The sequence below is a fragment of the Prunus avium genome, chromosome 3 (assembly GCF_965620075.1).
Source record: "Prunus avium chromosome 3, drPruAviu1.hap1.1, whole genome shotgun sequence".
In the NCBI taxonomy this organism is placed as follows: Eukaryota; Viridiplantae; Streptophyta; class Magnoliopsida; order Rosales; family Rosaceae; genus Prunus; species Prunus avium.
The window spans coordinates 32,775,233-32,787,671 of record NC_142286.1 but is presented as its reverse complement, the minus strand read 5'-3'; the positions used below and the strand labels follow the sequence as shown (position 1 = coordinate 32,787,671).

General features: G+C 36.4%; 2 protein-coding genes across 2 annotated transcripts; both read left to right on the top strand.

Annotated features, from left to right (window-relative positions):
- Nucleotides 1–1,931: 1,931 nt before the first annotated feature.
- On the top strand, nt 1,932–4,469 carry LOC110749977 (uncharacterized). Its single transcript, XM_021950209.2, has 3 exons — nt 1,932–2,125; nt 2,217–2,547; nt 3,435–4,469. The coding sequence occupies exons 2-3, from the start codon at nt 2,537–2,539 to the stop codon at nt 4,195–4,197; spliced, it is 774 nt and encodes a 257-aa protein (XP_021805901.2). The 5' UTR covers nt 1,932–2,125; nt 2,217–2,536; the 3' UTR covers nt 4,198–4,469.
- A 1,318-nt stretch (nt 4,470–5,787) lies between these two features.
- NF-YB3 (nuclear factor Y, subunit B3) lies at nt 5,788–7,242 on the top strand. The gene has a single exon (XM_021950222.2). The coding sequence runs from the start codon at nt 6,299–6,301 to the stop codon at nt 6,938–6,940; it is 642 nt and encodes a 213-aa protein (XP_021805914.1). The 5' UTR covers nt 5,788–6,298; the 3' UTR covers nt 6,941–7,242.
- Nucleotides 7,243–12,439: the final 5,197 nt, after the last annotated feature.

Here is a 12,439-nt window from a genome sequence, read left to right as displayed (position 1 = left end):
TCGCTTTACAAGTCACTCATTTTGTTTGTATAAAAAAAAAAAACTTTACATACTTGAAAGCGAATATAAAATGACCCTAGGGAGTTATAAAGCAATTACAAGAAATAGCTTAAGGAGGTGGACAGTGATGGATCTAGGAAACCCTATAAAGATCATTGAGAAACCGAACGATTTTTTACATATAAGCACTCTTTGTCAAAAAGTATCCCCAAGAGATTACTTCATACTTACGTAACACAATATATCGAATAACACATTTCAATGTGAAAATAAAATGCAAAAATTTGTAGGTAAATACACTATTTTTTTTACACTTTCAAGTTAACGCGTTTTGGATTGTGCGTCAATAATGTGTCAGAGTGTCTTGTACTTTGACTATTGAATATGTTTTTGTTGTTAAAAAAATTTGTAAGTTTTTTTTAGGACCTTTTCTATTAAGAGAGGAGATAGTATACTAAACTCACACATACTACACAGATGCTAGGACTCGAACCCAAGACCTTTGTTGTTTAGCCTCATGTTTTGTACCATGGAAGTACTTGTTGCTTGCCTTATTTAGCTTGTATTTGCTTTAGAGCAAGTACTAATATGTTAATCATATAAAACTCAACGTATGACTTTTAATCTGCAACCAAAAACTATGGGCCACCGCTGTAAATTAAATTAGTACCAACAGTTTATAGGCAGCTCTAGATTCAAAGCACGATTTGTGTTATCCAAAAAAGTGTACAATTACGATGAAACATTCATGGAGTCTTAGATATGGTCCCCTCCATTCTCACAGCTCAAACATTCCTTGAGTTACACAGATCTCCAACACCAATCTGGTCAAGACAAAAACTTCTCAGACCCCCAAACACATTTTCATTTTGAACCAAGTTATTAACAATATCAAGGTTGTTTCTCAATGTCTTGTAGTTAGGGAACTAGGGTTTCATGTCTGTGAGAGACTGCTTTATCGTAGAGCTACCACACGCAAATGGGCGACAAGTGGCATCATCTTCGTTGCCTTAGTTAATTTCTTTGACAGCTGCACAATGTTATTTTTACTTGTTTCCCATGAGGACGGTATTCATGTTGGTATTTTGACGTGCAAGGAAGATTGGGGAGAAGATTAATTATTCAAGTGGTCCACAATGGGAAAAATACCGAGAAGGAAAGTCTTTTGAGATGCATGGGTTGCTCATGGATTTAAAAAAACTAATGAAAGAATTGTTTTTATAGTTATTGAAATATCGGAGGGGAGGGGATGAGATTCGAATACAGAGCTTCGGGTGTAGAAGTAACTGCTCTATTACAGGCAGTTTGATCAGATAATTAACAATCTAGCAACATAAAATATTTATCCAACGAATTGAAGGATATGATAAGTGTCTTATTAAAAGTTTAACCAATACCAATTAGTTACGCGACATTCATATATATGCACATTAGACAAATCCCACTAAATCTGTTGACACCATAGTCAATTTGATTTTTGTCATATTAAGTGTAATAATGTTCATGTTAATTTCTCAAAGTGAAAGTCTTTCAATGATCCCAAAGGGAGCAAAAGCTTGAATATAAGTTTGAATATAAGTAAAAAGTCTTCAAACCCTCGACATGATTTCATGGCATGGATGAAAGACTAGGCCATATATCCCACCGGATTATAGGGGAGTGGGGCAAGGCAAGCATATATATATATATGCATGGTTGGTAGAGGCACATAGATGGCCCATATGTTCAAGCATACTTGAATAAATCATCATTAGTGCCACAACCCCAATAAACACAAAAGTATGAATCACGATTAACACTCATAAAGCTAATAGCTATACACAAAAGAATGTCAACATCTTATGATGTTTATCCATCAAAATCAAAGATAAATAACCTACATTCATGATTTACAAGTTGATACTTCTTTTTTTTTTTTTTTTTTTTGCCCCACATTTTGTTGCCAAGAAACTAAGCACAGTATGGTGGGTTCCCAACTAGACGGCTATTGTCCCAAAATTTTACTAGTTTAAGCAAAGAGTGGGGTTTATTTCAAAAGATTTCACTGTGATTTTAGCATTTTTCCTTCTTTTAATGTTCTCAACTAAGAACTGTAGACCACTTTTTTTCTTTTTCCTTTGGATGAGTAAGTGATCCCATGTCTTGTTTGCTTCATCCCCTCACTGCTTATTTTCAAAGAACTTGGTTTTGAAATAATTGAGCATGGTTTTCTGTAGGGTGTTTATGGTCTGTCTTACACAAGCCCGGTAATCAATGCATGTTGCATATGCATAAGCTTGATGTTATTGCCACAAGAGGGAAAATTTGACTGAAGGGTCTCTTTAATTTGAATGCTAGCTACTCTTCCCATAATTTGCTGCAAAAGAAATGGTAGCTTCCAAAGATGATGCCCCAGAAGACTGTGAAAGCAATTTGGTTTCTGCTGAAAAGTTGGTCTTTTGAGTTGGTTTGAACAAGCTAGCTGATCATGAAGGAAAACAAATTTCTGTTAATGGGTGTGGCTGGTTTAGAGGAGAGATAATGAGCATTATGTTTGATGACAGTCAGGTACAGTACTTCTAATATCCATTAGTCTTGGAGTTGACGAAGATAAATGAATGAATGGAGGGATAATTAATCTTGGTCCACTGTTTTTTTTTTCTTTTGTATTTATCTTTCTTTTTGTTGAATTGAAGTTGGATGGAAAGTGCCATGTGGTGAGCTCAGATGGGTGCACATGGTTTCTCTCATTTCCCAAGCTTTCAGAGTGTAAACCAATACAGGGAAACCAAGGGGTTTTGGGTTTTTCAAGAGAATCAGTTGCAGAGTAAAACCTACCTGATTGGTGTTAATTGTTATTTTAAAAAAAACCCCAGTTTTTAGGTGTAATGGGGGCTTGGGAACTGTGAGTTTGTGATCAGAGCAACCACCCTTTCAGTAAAACTCCATTTTTATAATAAATTAAGTAGTATTTGTTCTTCGCCTTACCTTGCTTGCTTCTTCTTTGCAAACTAGTGTAGTTACCTACTGCAGCTGGTTCCTTGCTGTTCATGCCTTTTTCATACAACTATTAATATCAAGTGCAGTTTCTTGTTCAAATCCCACCTAAGCCTTTCCTTTTTTTGGTTTTGAAATATATTCAAATATTTGAGCAAGGAAAGCACTGGAGATTTGAAGATTGTAAAGTGTGTTCTTGAAAGATTCTCTCTATCCTAGATCCTTCATTTTGTGCTATAGATTTGTGACTGCTATTTTTTTTTTTGCTTATTCTAGAGTTGAAAAGGCCACTCTACCAGCTTTCTGCTATAAATTTTTGTTCCATCATTTACCCTCAGTATTCTTCTGTACATCTCTACCAACTTATCTACTGTACATGCAATCCAAGTTCCAACTAAAGGGAAAGTTTTTCTCTCCACTTAGCTTAATTGGTTTTCTTTCAATAATTACTTGCTCAGGTTTCAGAAATTCATGGAGTTGAAAAACATACTTGAGGATCAAATGGCTACTGCTTTGTGGTTCTTCAGGTTCCCACCACCATGGATGGCAGTTGTTGCTCCATTTCTTATATTGATGGGATTAAGGGGCTTTGGGTTCTTCTCCATCTTCCTAACATCAATGGTATTGATTCTGTCGACTGTTTTCTTCACATTTTGTAAGCAAAAACCTGTTCTGGTTGAGAAGTTAGTTGAAGAAAAGGTTCTCATCAGGTGTGACCAATCGTTCTCTCCTTGCTTGGAAGATGAATCAAGAACACAACATGATGAGGAAGAAACTGCTGCCTTACAAAAGAAGGAAGCTCAAGAAGAAGGTATGAACCCTGTTCATAATTACTTAGGAGCATCACCATGTTCACCAGATTTGATATCAGAAAGAGAATGCCTTGATCACTTGTCAACTAGTGATGAATCTGAAGTAGACTGGTCATTTGGAGACAACGCGGTTCAGAGTCCGGATTGCTCAGACGGTTCCATCTCCGATGAGGATAGCCTCATCGAAATAGCCCTGCCGGGCGGATACTATGTTGGTCATAAGGAACAAGAGTCAATCTTTAATCTGCAGCAGAAAAGGCCAGGTTTGTCACACCAGTCCATTTTCCAACAGCATACTCTATTGGAGCTATTAGCTGAGATCAATGAGATGAATGAGGAAGAAAACTTGATCGAAATCGACTTGTCCATGGGCTCTATCAAGTGTTCAAGGTTTGAGATTGAAGCTTGAGTTAGCCTTTTTTCAGAGTTCACCATATTTAAGTTTTTGATCCTCCCTGGATTTTGGTTGAAAGTTACATGCTTCTGTGCTTTTGCTACTTTGTGTTATATTGTTGTGCACTGTGAAGCTCCTGCTTTTTGACAAACTTTGGATACCCATTAAAGCATTTGTACTATTCCACTTTACTTTCTCCTAATGCACATTAAATTAAAGTATTAAGAGTTCAAAGGTGGAAAAAAAACATTTGATTTTGATGGAATTCCCACTTGCTTTTCCTTTTCTGCAGAACCTCTTTTTGCTGTCTATATGGCCACAATGGTCACCATTTAGATCTCTTCTATCACTTTTCTGGATTCTGAAGGACAATTCAGGATTAAGATTCAACCTTTTGTTAAATCAATAAACTAGATGTTGACTATTAGCATATGCAATTAGTGCATTAATCATCAATTATTAACTGGATCAGATCTTCAGACTAATGTGTACTCTCTTTTTTTTTTAATAATGATTCTGAACAAATATTTGACAAGATCTCATTTTTTTGACTGAGATCAGTACAAGTTCTGACTTTTGTTTTACCTTCTATGCCAATTGCTCAATGTCCATAAAAAGCAGGTCAATTCAGACTAAATTTACAGTTGATTGTGCTTTTAATCACTCCATGGCACTTCAAATTCCATTGCAGGATCAAGCAGTAAAACTTGGAATCACTTCCTTCAATATGGAAAATTTTCTTATGAAAGTTGTAGAGAATATCTCTCATTTTTTATGAAAAGAAGAACAAATAGTAGAATTTCATTCCCAACGGCGATCCCTTTTCTTTTCTTTGATGTTTCACATTTATCATCAAACAAATGGGATTAGTGCCGATTCGATTGATGGGAGAGAGACATATGCGGATTAGTACAATTATTGTTAGCATCAGATTCAGGATTCAATATTCTGCATTTTGCAACTAGTTCTATGATAAGGTTGAGCCCATCAAGCTAAATTATTTCAAGCTTAAACTAGTTGAAATTGCAAAGTTCTTATTAGTTATATTGAAGGTTCTGAATGTTCCCACCAGGACTTTTGGCACACAGTGAAGGGGCATATGGCTGCCCATTAGGCACCTTATCCAAATTGTTACCTTCTCCATCTCCTGCTCAACTCAAGGCAGAAGGTTACACTTACATTATCCACAAATATTTCTCAAAATTCTTCACCTTTTCTTTTCAATCTATTGTTTTTGTTTTGTTTTTTTAAATATTCAATAGCTACATTTCTTGAGATTGAAAAGAAAGTGAAGATTAATACTCCACTAGACCAAATGGGCATAGACTCCATTGTTTTATAGCTTTAAATTAGTGGTGTTTGTTAAAGTTTTATACTTTAATATTAGAGAATGATCAGTTTCTAAATCAGATTTGTATCGAAGCCAAATATGAATTGTGTTAGATTAAGAATATAATAAGTTTTCAATTCAAAATTAATTAGCAATTGAAATGATATATTTGTGGAGAAAAACTTGTATTGTATCTAAGATAACACTATTTTGCTATTCTTAACCAATCACGTTCTATCGCGGCGTGATAGAAATTCCACATGTTAGAACGTGATTAGATAGAAATAGCAAAATAGTGATATTTCCGTTCCTACATACAAGTTCTTCTAATATTGTTTAGACGAGGGTTATATTTCCGAGAGATTCTACAGTCTCAACAAACTGCTTGCTATGTAAGCCTTAGCCGCGGCTTTCAGTAACGGCTACAAGTAAGACCACGTGTGGAAACCGGTGGATTCAACGGTTTAGATTTGACTTTTACACTTTGTTCGACTCGGCTACAGCTTAGAGCCAAAGCCGCAGCAGCGGCCTGAAGATTCTCAAAACGGACAGCAGCATACGTGTCACTTCCACTGCCGTTAGATCCAACACCCCACACTCCAATCCAACAACCCAAAAACCCCCACCTAACTCACAACTTATCGAGAAACAACCGGCCCAGAACGATCCACGTGTCGCTCCCGATGCATTATTAACCCTCCAGATCCAACGGACCCCAACACCTCCGCCTCTCCTCCCGCATCGCTCTCCGACGCAGTCCATCCGAGACGCCCAAGACCCCCGATAATGGCCGATTCGGACAACGACTCGGGCGGGAACAACGACGGCAGCCACGCTCAGAGCGGGGAGCTGTCGGCGCGTGAGCAGGACCGATTCCTGCCGATCGCTAACGTGAGCCGGATCATGAAGAAGGCGCTGCCGGCGAACGCGAAGATCTCGAAGGACGCGAAGGAGACGGTGCAGGAGTGCGTGTCGGAATTTATCAGCTTCGTCACCGGAGAGGCGTCCGACAAGTGCCAGAGGGAGAAGAGGAAGACGATCAACGGGGACGATTTGCTCTGGGCGATGACGACGCTAGGGTTCGAGGAGTACGTGGAGCCGCTCAAGGTTTATCTGCAGAAGTTTCGGGAGGTGGAGGGCGAGAAGACCACCATGGGCGGCAGAGACAAGGATAGTGCAGGCGGCGGCGGTGGGGGGGCTTCCGGTGGCGGTGTAAGCTCTGGGTCAAGCGGCGGTGGTGGTGGGTATAATGGGGTTTATGGTGGAATGGTGATGATGGGTAATCATCATCATAATCAGGGACACGTGTACGGTTCTGGTGGCGGGTATCAACAACATCAAATGGGTATGGGAAGTGGAGGAGTTAGGGTTGGGAATAGTGGAGGTTCAGGTAGTGGTGGAAATGGTGGAGCTTCAGTTGTGAGGTGACTCAGGTCAATGCAGGTGCTTTGCTGGGTGGGTTTAATTAGGGATGATGATTATGACTGTTAATCTTAATTTAGGTGGGTTAATTAAATTTCTTGCGTTCTATATCTCTGTGTGTGTGTGTTGTGTGTGTGTTTGTCTGTAAGTGTAATTGTGGGAAAAGGAAAGGGGTATAGTGGGAAAGGAAAAATGTATGTATGTAGCTAATAGAGGGAGGGAGGTAAGAAAAAGTAGAAACAAGAACTGGGTGTATCTGTAATTGTATCATATTGATTCTCATGTAGATAGTTTTGATTAAACCCCAATTTAGTTGTTGGACTTTGGTTGGTTCTAAATTTCCAATCTGTTGAAAAGAATCCATGAATCATGGGTTTTGCTTATATGAGCTGAGACTGACAGAGGAGGAAAAGGTCTTTGTATTTGTGTTCTTTTGGGGAAAACCATGACCTTAATTAACATTGGGCATTCTTTGTGTGCGGTGTCGTCTTGCCACTTGGTCCCTGATAATCAGCCAAGTGACTGGGGCCATAACCACTCTCTGATCCCAATATTGGGAATGGCTGAAGATCTCCCATTTTGATAGATTTAAGGAGATATGATCTCCCCTTCTCCCTCTATAAATACTCTTCATCTACGTTAAAACAAATGTAATAATTATTTTCACCCAGAAACTCTGTTAGTACGAAAATCATATTGGCATTTCCTAGACTCTAACATAGGTTGGAAATTAGTATGTGAAGAATTGTTTACTGGATGTTTTGGCACAACACATTCAATCCCATACTTCCAAAGCATGACTTGATCAAAGTGCATGCCTTGTGTTGTTGTGTTTCTTCTCTGTGATAAGGTAAGCCTCAAGCAAGGAGCTTCCTTAGAACTCTGGATATTGATTTGGTTGATTAGGATTTGGACATTGAATATGTTGAATCTTTGAATCTATAACTTAAGCATCACTTATTTTGGTGAATGAATCTGTTGAATATTGAATTGGTTGATTTTTGAGTTGTGTCATTTTGACACTGAAATGGTACTGTTTCACATGGAGACCGATTTGGCACAGTATGATACAGTACCAACTTTGGCAAACGATAATCCTATATCGTACCATACCGGTTTTATTTCCAGTATCAGTAGAGATACGAGCTCAATACCATACCATATCATGCCATACGGCTTGATAAGAAAATCCTTGTTTAGAGAAACCTAGGGAGGAGATGCGTGCTTTGGGGGAGAGAGAGAGAGAGAGAGAGAGAGAGAGAGAGAGAGAGAGAGAGAATTCTTATGCCTGCCACCATTGGCGGACCCATAATTTTTTTAGCGGAGGTGCAATATTGACTAAGTATGAAAAATGGTTTTTCGGAATAATCATTTTCTCAAGATAATTTTTGGCGGCTTTTATTCCTTACACATCAAATAAGAAAACTTAATTTTATGGAATTTTAGTATGAAGTATATATTGACTTAATGAGCCATCATTTTTAGCATAAATCGTATTTTGCACTAAAACCGATTTTTCATATTTTTATTTGGTGGGAATTTGATTTTCTAGTATTTTTATTTGAATCCAAATGGGGGATACTTCCTTATTTACATTGTAAACTTAAGTAAATGGAGTAATATAAAAATAAATGAAAGTAAAAGGACAAAGACATTTACTTAAATGTTAAAAATAGAAATAAGGTAATATGTACACCAGTTGAGCATAGGGGCAATATAATGTAGCCATACCCATTACTTTTAGTTATTTTATTTTTTTATGAGCACTTATAATTTTGTTTTGCATATACATATATATTTTTTTGTCTGATCATATACATATATATAAGCTAATATAAATTTTTTTTATGCCCTTCTCAATCGTGGGCCCCGGGCGGTGGCCCTGGTTGCCCTGGCCAAGGGCCGGCCCTGCTCAGAGGAGACATCGTGTTTTCTTTAAAATCAGGGAAAAAAAAACAGAGGCCGCCTAGCGCCTAGGCCGATTTTACTTTTTTTATTATTTTTTTATTTTTATTCTTTTAAATATAAAACTAGTTTCTTTGCTTTTTTATTTTTTTTCCAACTTCTTTAGTTGAATATATGTATTTAAGTAATATCTTAGCCTTTTGCAATTACTTTAATGAGATATTTAGTCATATACCCATACTTAGCACTAAAAGTATAAATAAACCTTACACCATTTAATTTCTATAAACAAACACAAAAAATGATAGCTGGCCCTATTGAATTTAATTTTGATTATTAAATTACTTTGATGCCCTATTGAGTGTTTTGGGTTTTTTTTATGAGGTTTTAGGGTTTGGTTTGTTTTAAGAAATCAACACAGTTTTGTAATTTAAAAGAAGTTAAAAATCTTTTTATTATATTGTAAATGGGCTTTAATTTATAATTATATTTTAATTATTACTTATTGAGTGAATAATTAGTATTTAAATATTTTACTAATGAAAGAAGCCCACTTCGTTACTCTCTTCTTTTGGTCAGAACACTTCTTTACTTCTTTCACACACAAAACAAAAAACCTATTTTTTATTTTTTAAAATTCTCAGTGTTGTATTTATCTCAAATTTAAGAAAATGAACAATTTAATAAAATTTGGTAAAGAGAAAGGCGGCATTTTCACATTCCAAACTGGTATGTATGCAATCAAACTAGCCGTAGAATCAAGCTAAGACCAAGAAACAACATTCATCTTCTTTTACACAGCGGCATTTACAATTATATGTGACATTGTGCAAAACTTTGAGATGATAAATGTGTCATAATTCAAATCTTGAACAAGTAATTAATTATTTTAAATTCTTTTGTGGTTTTGGTTTTTTATTTTTTATTTATACAAAATTAGTTTGTTAACTTTAATATTTTCAATTAAGTAATATCTTAATACATATATATTCGAATATTTAAATAGTATAGCCGGGCGGCTACACTCTTTACATATATTCGAATATTAAAATAGTATAGCTGCACGGCTATACGGTTAAGAATATTTAAACAAAGATAATTAGCTAAGAAATACACTCAGAAACTAAATTGAATCACATCCAGATTTCAAGCCTCAAGGGCTTTGTAGCATCTCAACTCAAACATTCAGCACCATGGCTATACCCTGTCCATATTAAAATTTAAGATGTCAAATGCTCTATTTATTAGTTTCGGATAAAAACATATATAACGAAGAAAGAGAAACAAGAGGGCAGATATGTCATCTTAAAACATTTACCAAAACAATCTATATGCCTGCCAATAATACGAAAGTGAAGATTACAGTATGCGGCAGGCAGGCAGGCAATGCGTCAATTTTTGAGGAGCCTTATGGGCTAGTTTATGGACAAGGGTTATGGCTTTTGTGGTCATTCTTAGAGTTGGTTTAGGGTTACCCTTGTTTGTGCTAGGTTACATAAGTAAATTTTGTAACTTACTGTGGCCTGTTCATACCTGACCAGTTACAGAAATACGTTGTCTGCATTTGCATTTAAAATTTTGTTTGTGATTTACAGGTACCAACACATGGGACAGATTTGAGTTGCGTGTCCACAAGAGGGTTATTGACCTCTTTAGCTCTCCTGATGTGGTCAAGCAAATTACATCCGTTACAATTGAACCTGGTGTGGAAGTGGAGGTTACAATTGCCGAGTCTTAAACTGGACCAGTTTTCCGCATAGCCTTCCCAATTACTTGGACAATGAGCATCGTGAGATAATCAAGACATTGAAATTCTTAAATTGATTTTTGGTGTTGATGGCCTCTGTGGGGGCGTTAAAATGTTTTCTTCCTGGTATTCGGCTATTTTAATTTTGTTTTAATCTTCTACTTGTCCTTCATCATTCTGTGTCAATTGATGAGTTTTTGATGGTTGTCGTGGATTGCCTTGTGAAACTTATTGCATTCCCTAAGCAGGGATGTGCCTGCACCCCAAAACCTAAATCTATAGCTAAAATGGTCACAAACAAGTTAACCGTACAGGCTAACATATTTCATAGTTTCTTATGATCTTGCCTCTTGGTTACGTGAACCATGAATATTTACGATGCTTGGGAATGGCATAATTCAGCTCATTGCATACTGCTGCGGCTAATGAACTCATAACACAAAGATGAACTAATCTTTAATTTAAACTAGTGATTTTAGCTTGCCATATGCCTATATCGATTTAAATAAACATATCTCTATCATCTGTAGTGGGCTGTTGATTGAAATGTCCACTCAAAATCCTTGAATTGTCTGACTTTTAACAAAACCATTGGTAGTTGTGGGTCTTGTTAGCCAATCATCATCTCCAAAGAATCTAATACCACCAATTGTCAAGGTCATTATATGTTCTTAAGCATTGTTTGTGGTTCAACCTTTTTATAATTTGGGCTCCTATATTGGGTATAATAGTGAATCTCCCAAATAAATAAGTAATTATGTGTCTTTAATTTTTGTAGGAAATGGCGATTAAAAAAGTGGGAACTAACCTAATTTCAAAAGCATGTTGACCAAAAATTTATAAGAATATTTTCCAAATCCAAAAGTAAATTTGGCAACAAAATGAACGCTATTATCATCATTAATAATAAATAGTAAACTCGAAAATATGGGTTAGGTCAACTGATTGTGCTCACCGCTTGACGAAAGCTAAAATATGTAAAAGAAAAGGAAATATCAGTGTAATTTATCTGAAGAAGCCCAACTAACCCGATTATTATTTGGGCTAGACTCGTGTTTCTCTCTATCATCTGTAGTTGCAGGGCGGAGCTAGAATTGTAAGATTGGAGGGGCCGAGATAGAAAACACAAGTATATCGAATACATATAAGTGTTCAAAAGACATGTTATAACTAAAATTTTCAAAATTAGTCATATCTAGTTGTTATTAAAGGGGCCATTAATTTAAATCACAAGTTGTTGAAGTAGAGAAAATTAAAAGAACAATATTACCCGAAAAAATTCGATGTGAAGCTGTGAACGGTTCTTTGAATGAGTCGCGTACTAAGTTGCTCTCTTTAAGACGTTTCACTGCTCTACCCAATTTGTGCAAATAGTTCAGCAAAGGCCACTATGTCCCCAGGATAAAACAACCCCAAAATCTCCTCTATCTAGATTCTTCCTTGCACTGAGGAAGGACCCGAATACAAACACATTTCTATGTTGCTCAGAAATTTAGTTTAGAAAATAAGAGAAAGATAGAATTTCATGAGATGAAGAGGAAGAAGGCCACAGCTGTTTGTGTTGTGTTTCTCTTCTAGTTTTATATATATATTATACCACCAAAGAAACTTTGGTGGGCTTTAAAGGCAGCAGATACATCAGTTGAGAAAATCAGCTCATATTAATTGAAAATAACTCCTATTAATAAAGGTAATTTAAGGCAATTATTGAATTATATATATTTTTTAAATAAACATACAAATTTCAACACAAGTTGTCTATTAGTAAATTGTATATATTACATTATATAATATAGGAGAGAGGTTAAAAAAAGGGGGGGGGGGGGGGGGGGGGGGAAGGGCTCTGCCACTAC

Coding starts and splice junctions, on each gene's coding strand:
- NF-YB3 (XM_021950222.2), top strand. CDS start 6,299: ATGGCCGATTCGGACAACGACTCGGGCGGGAACAACGACGGCAGCCAC.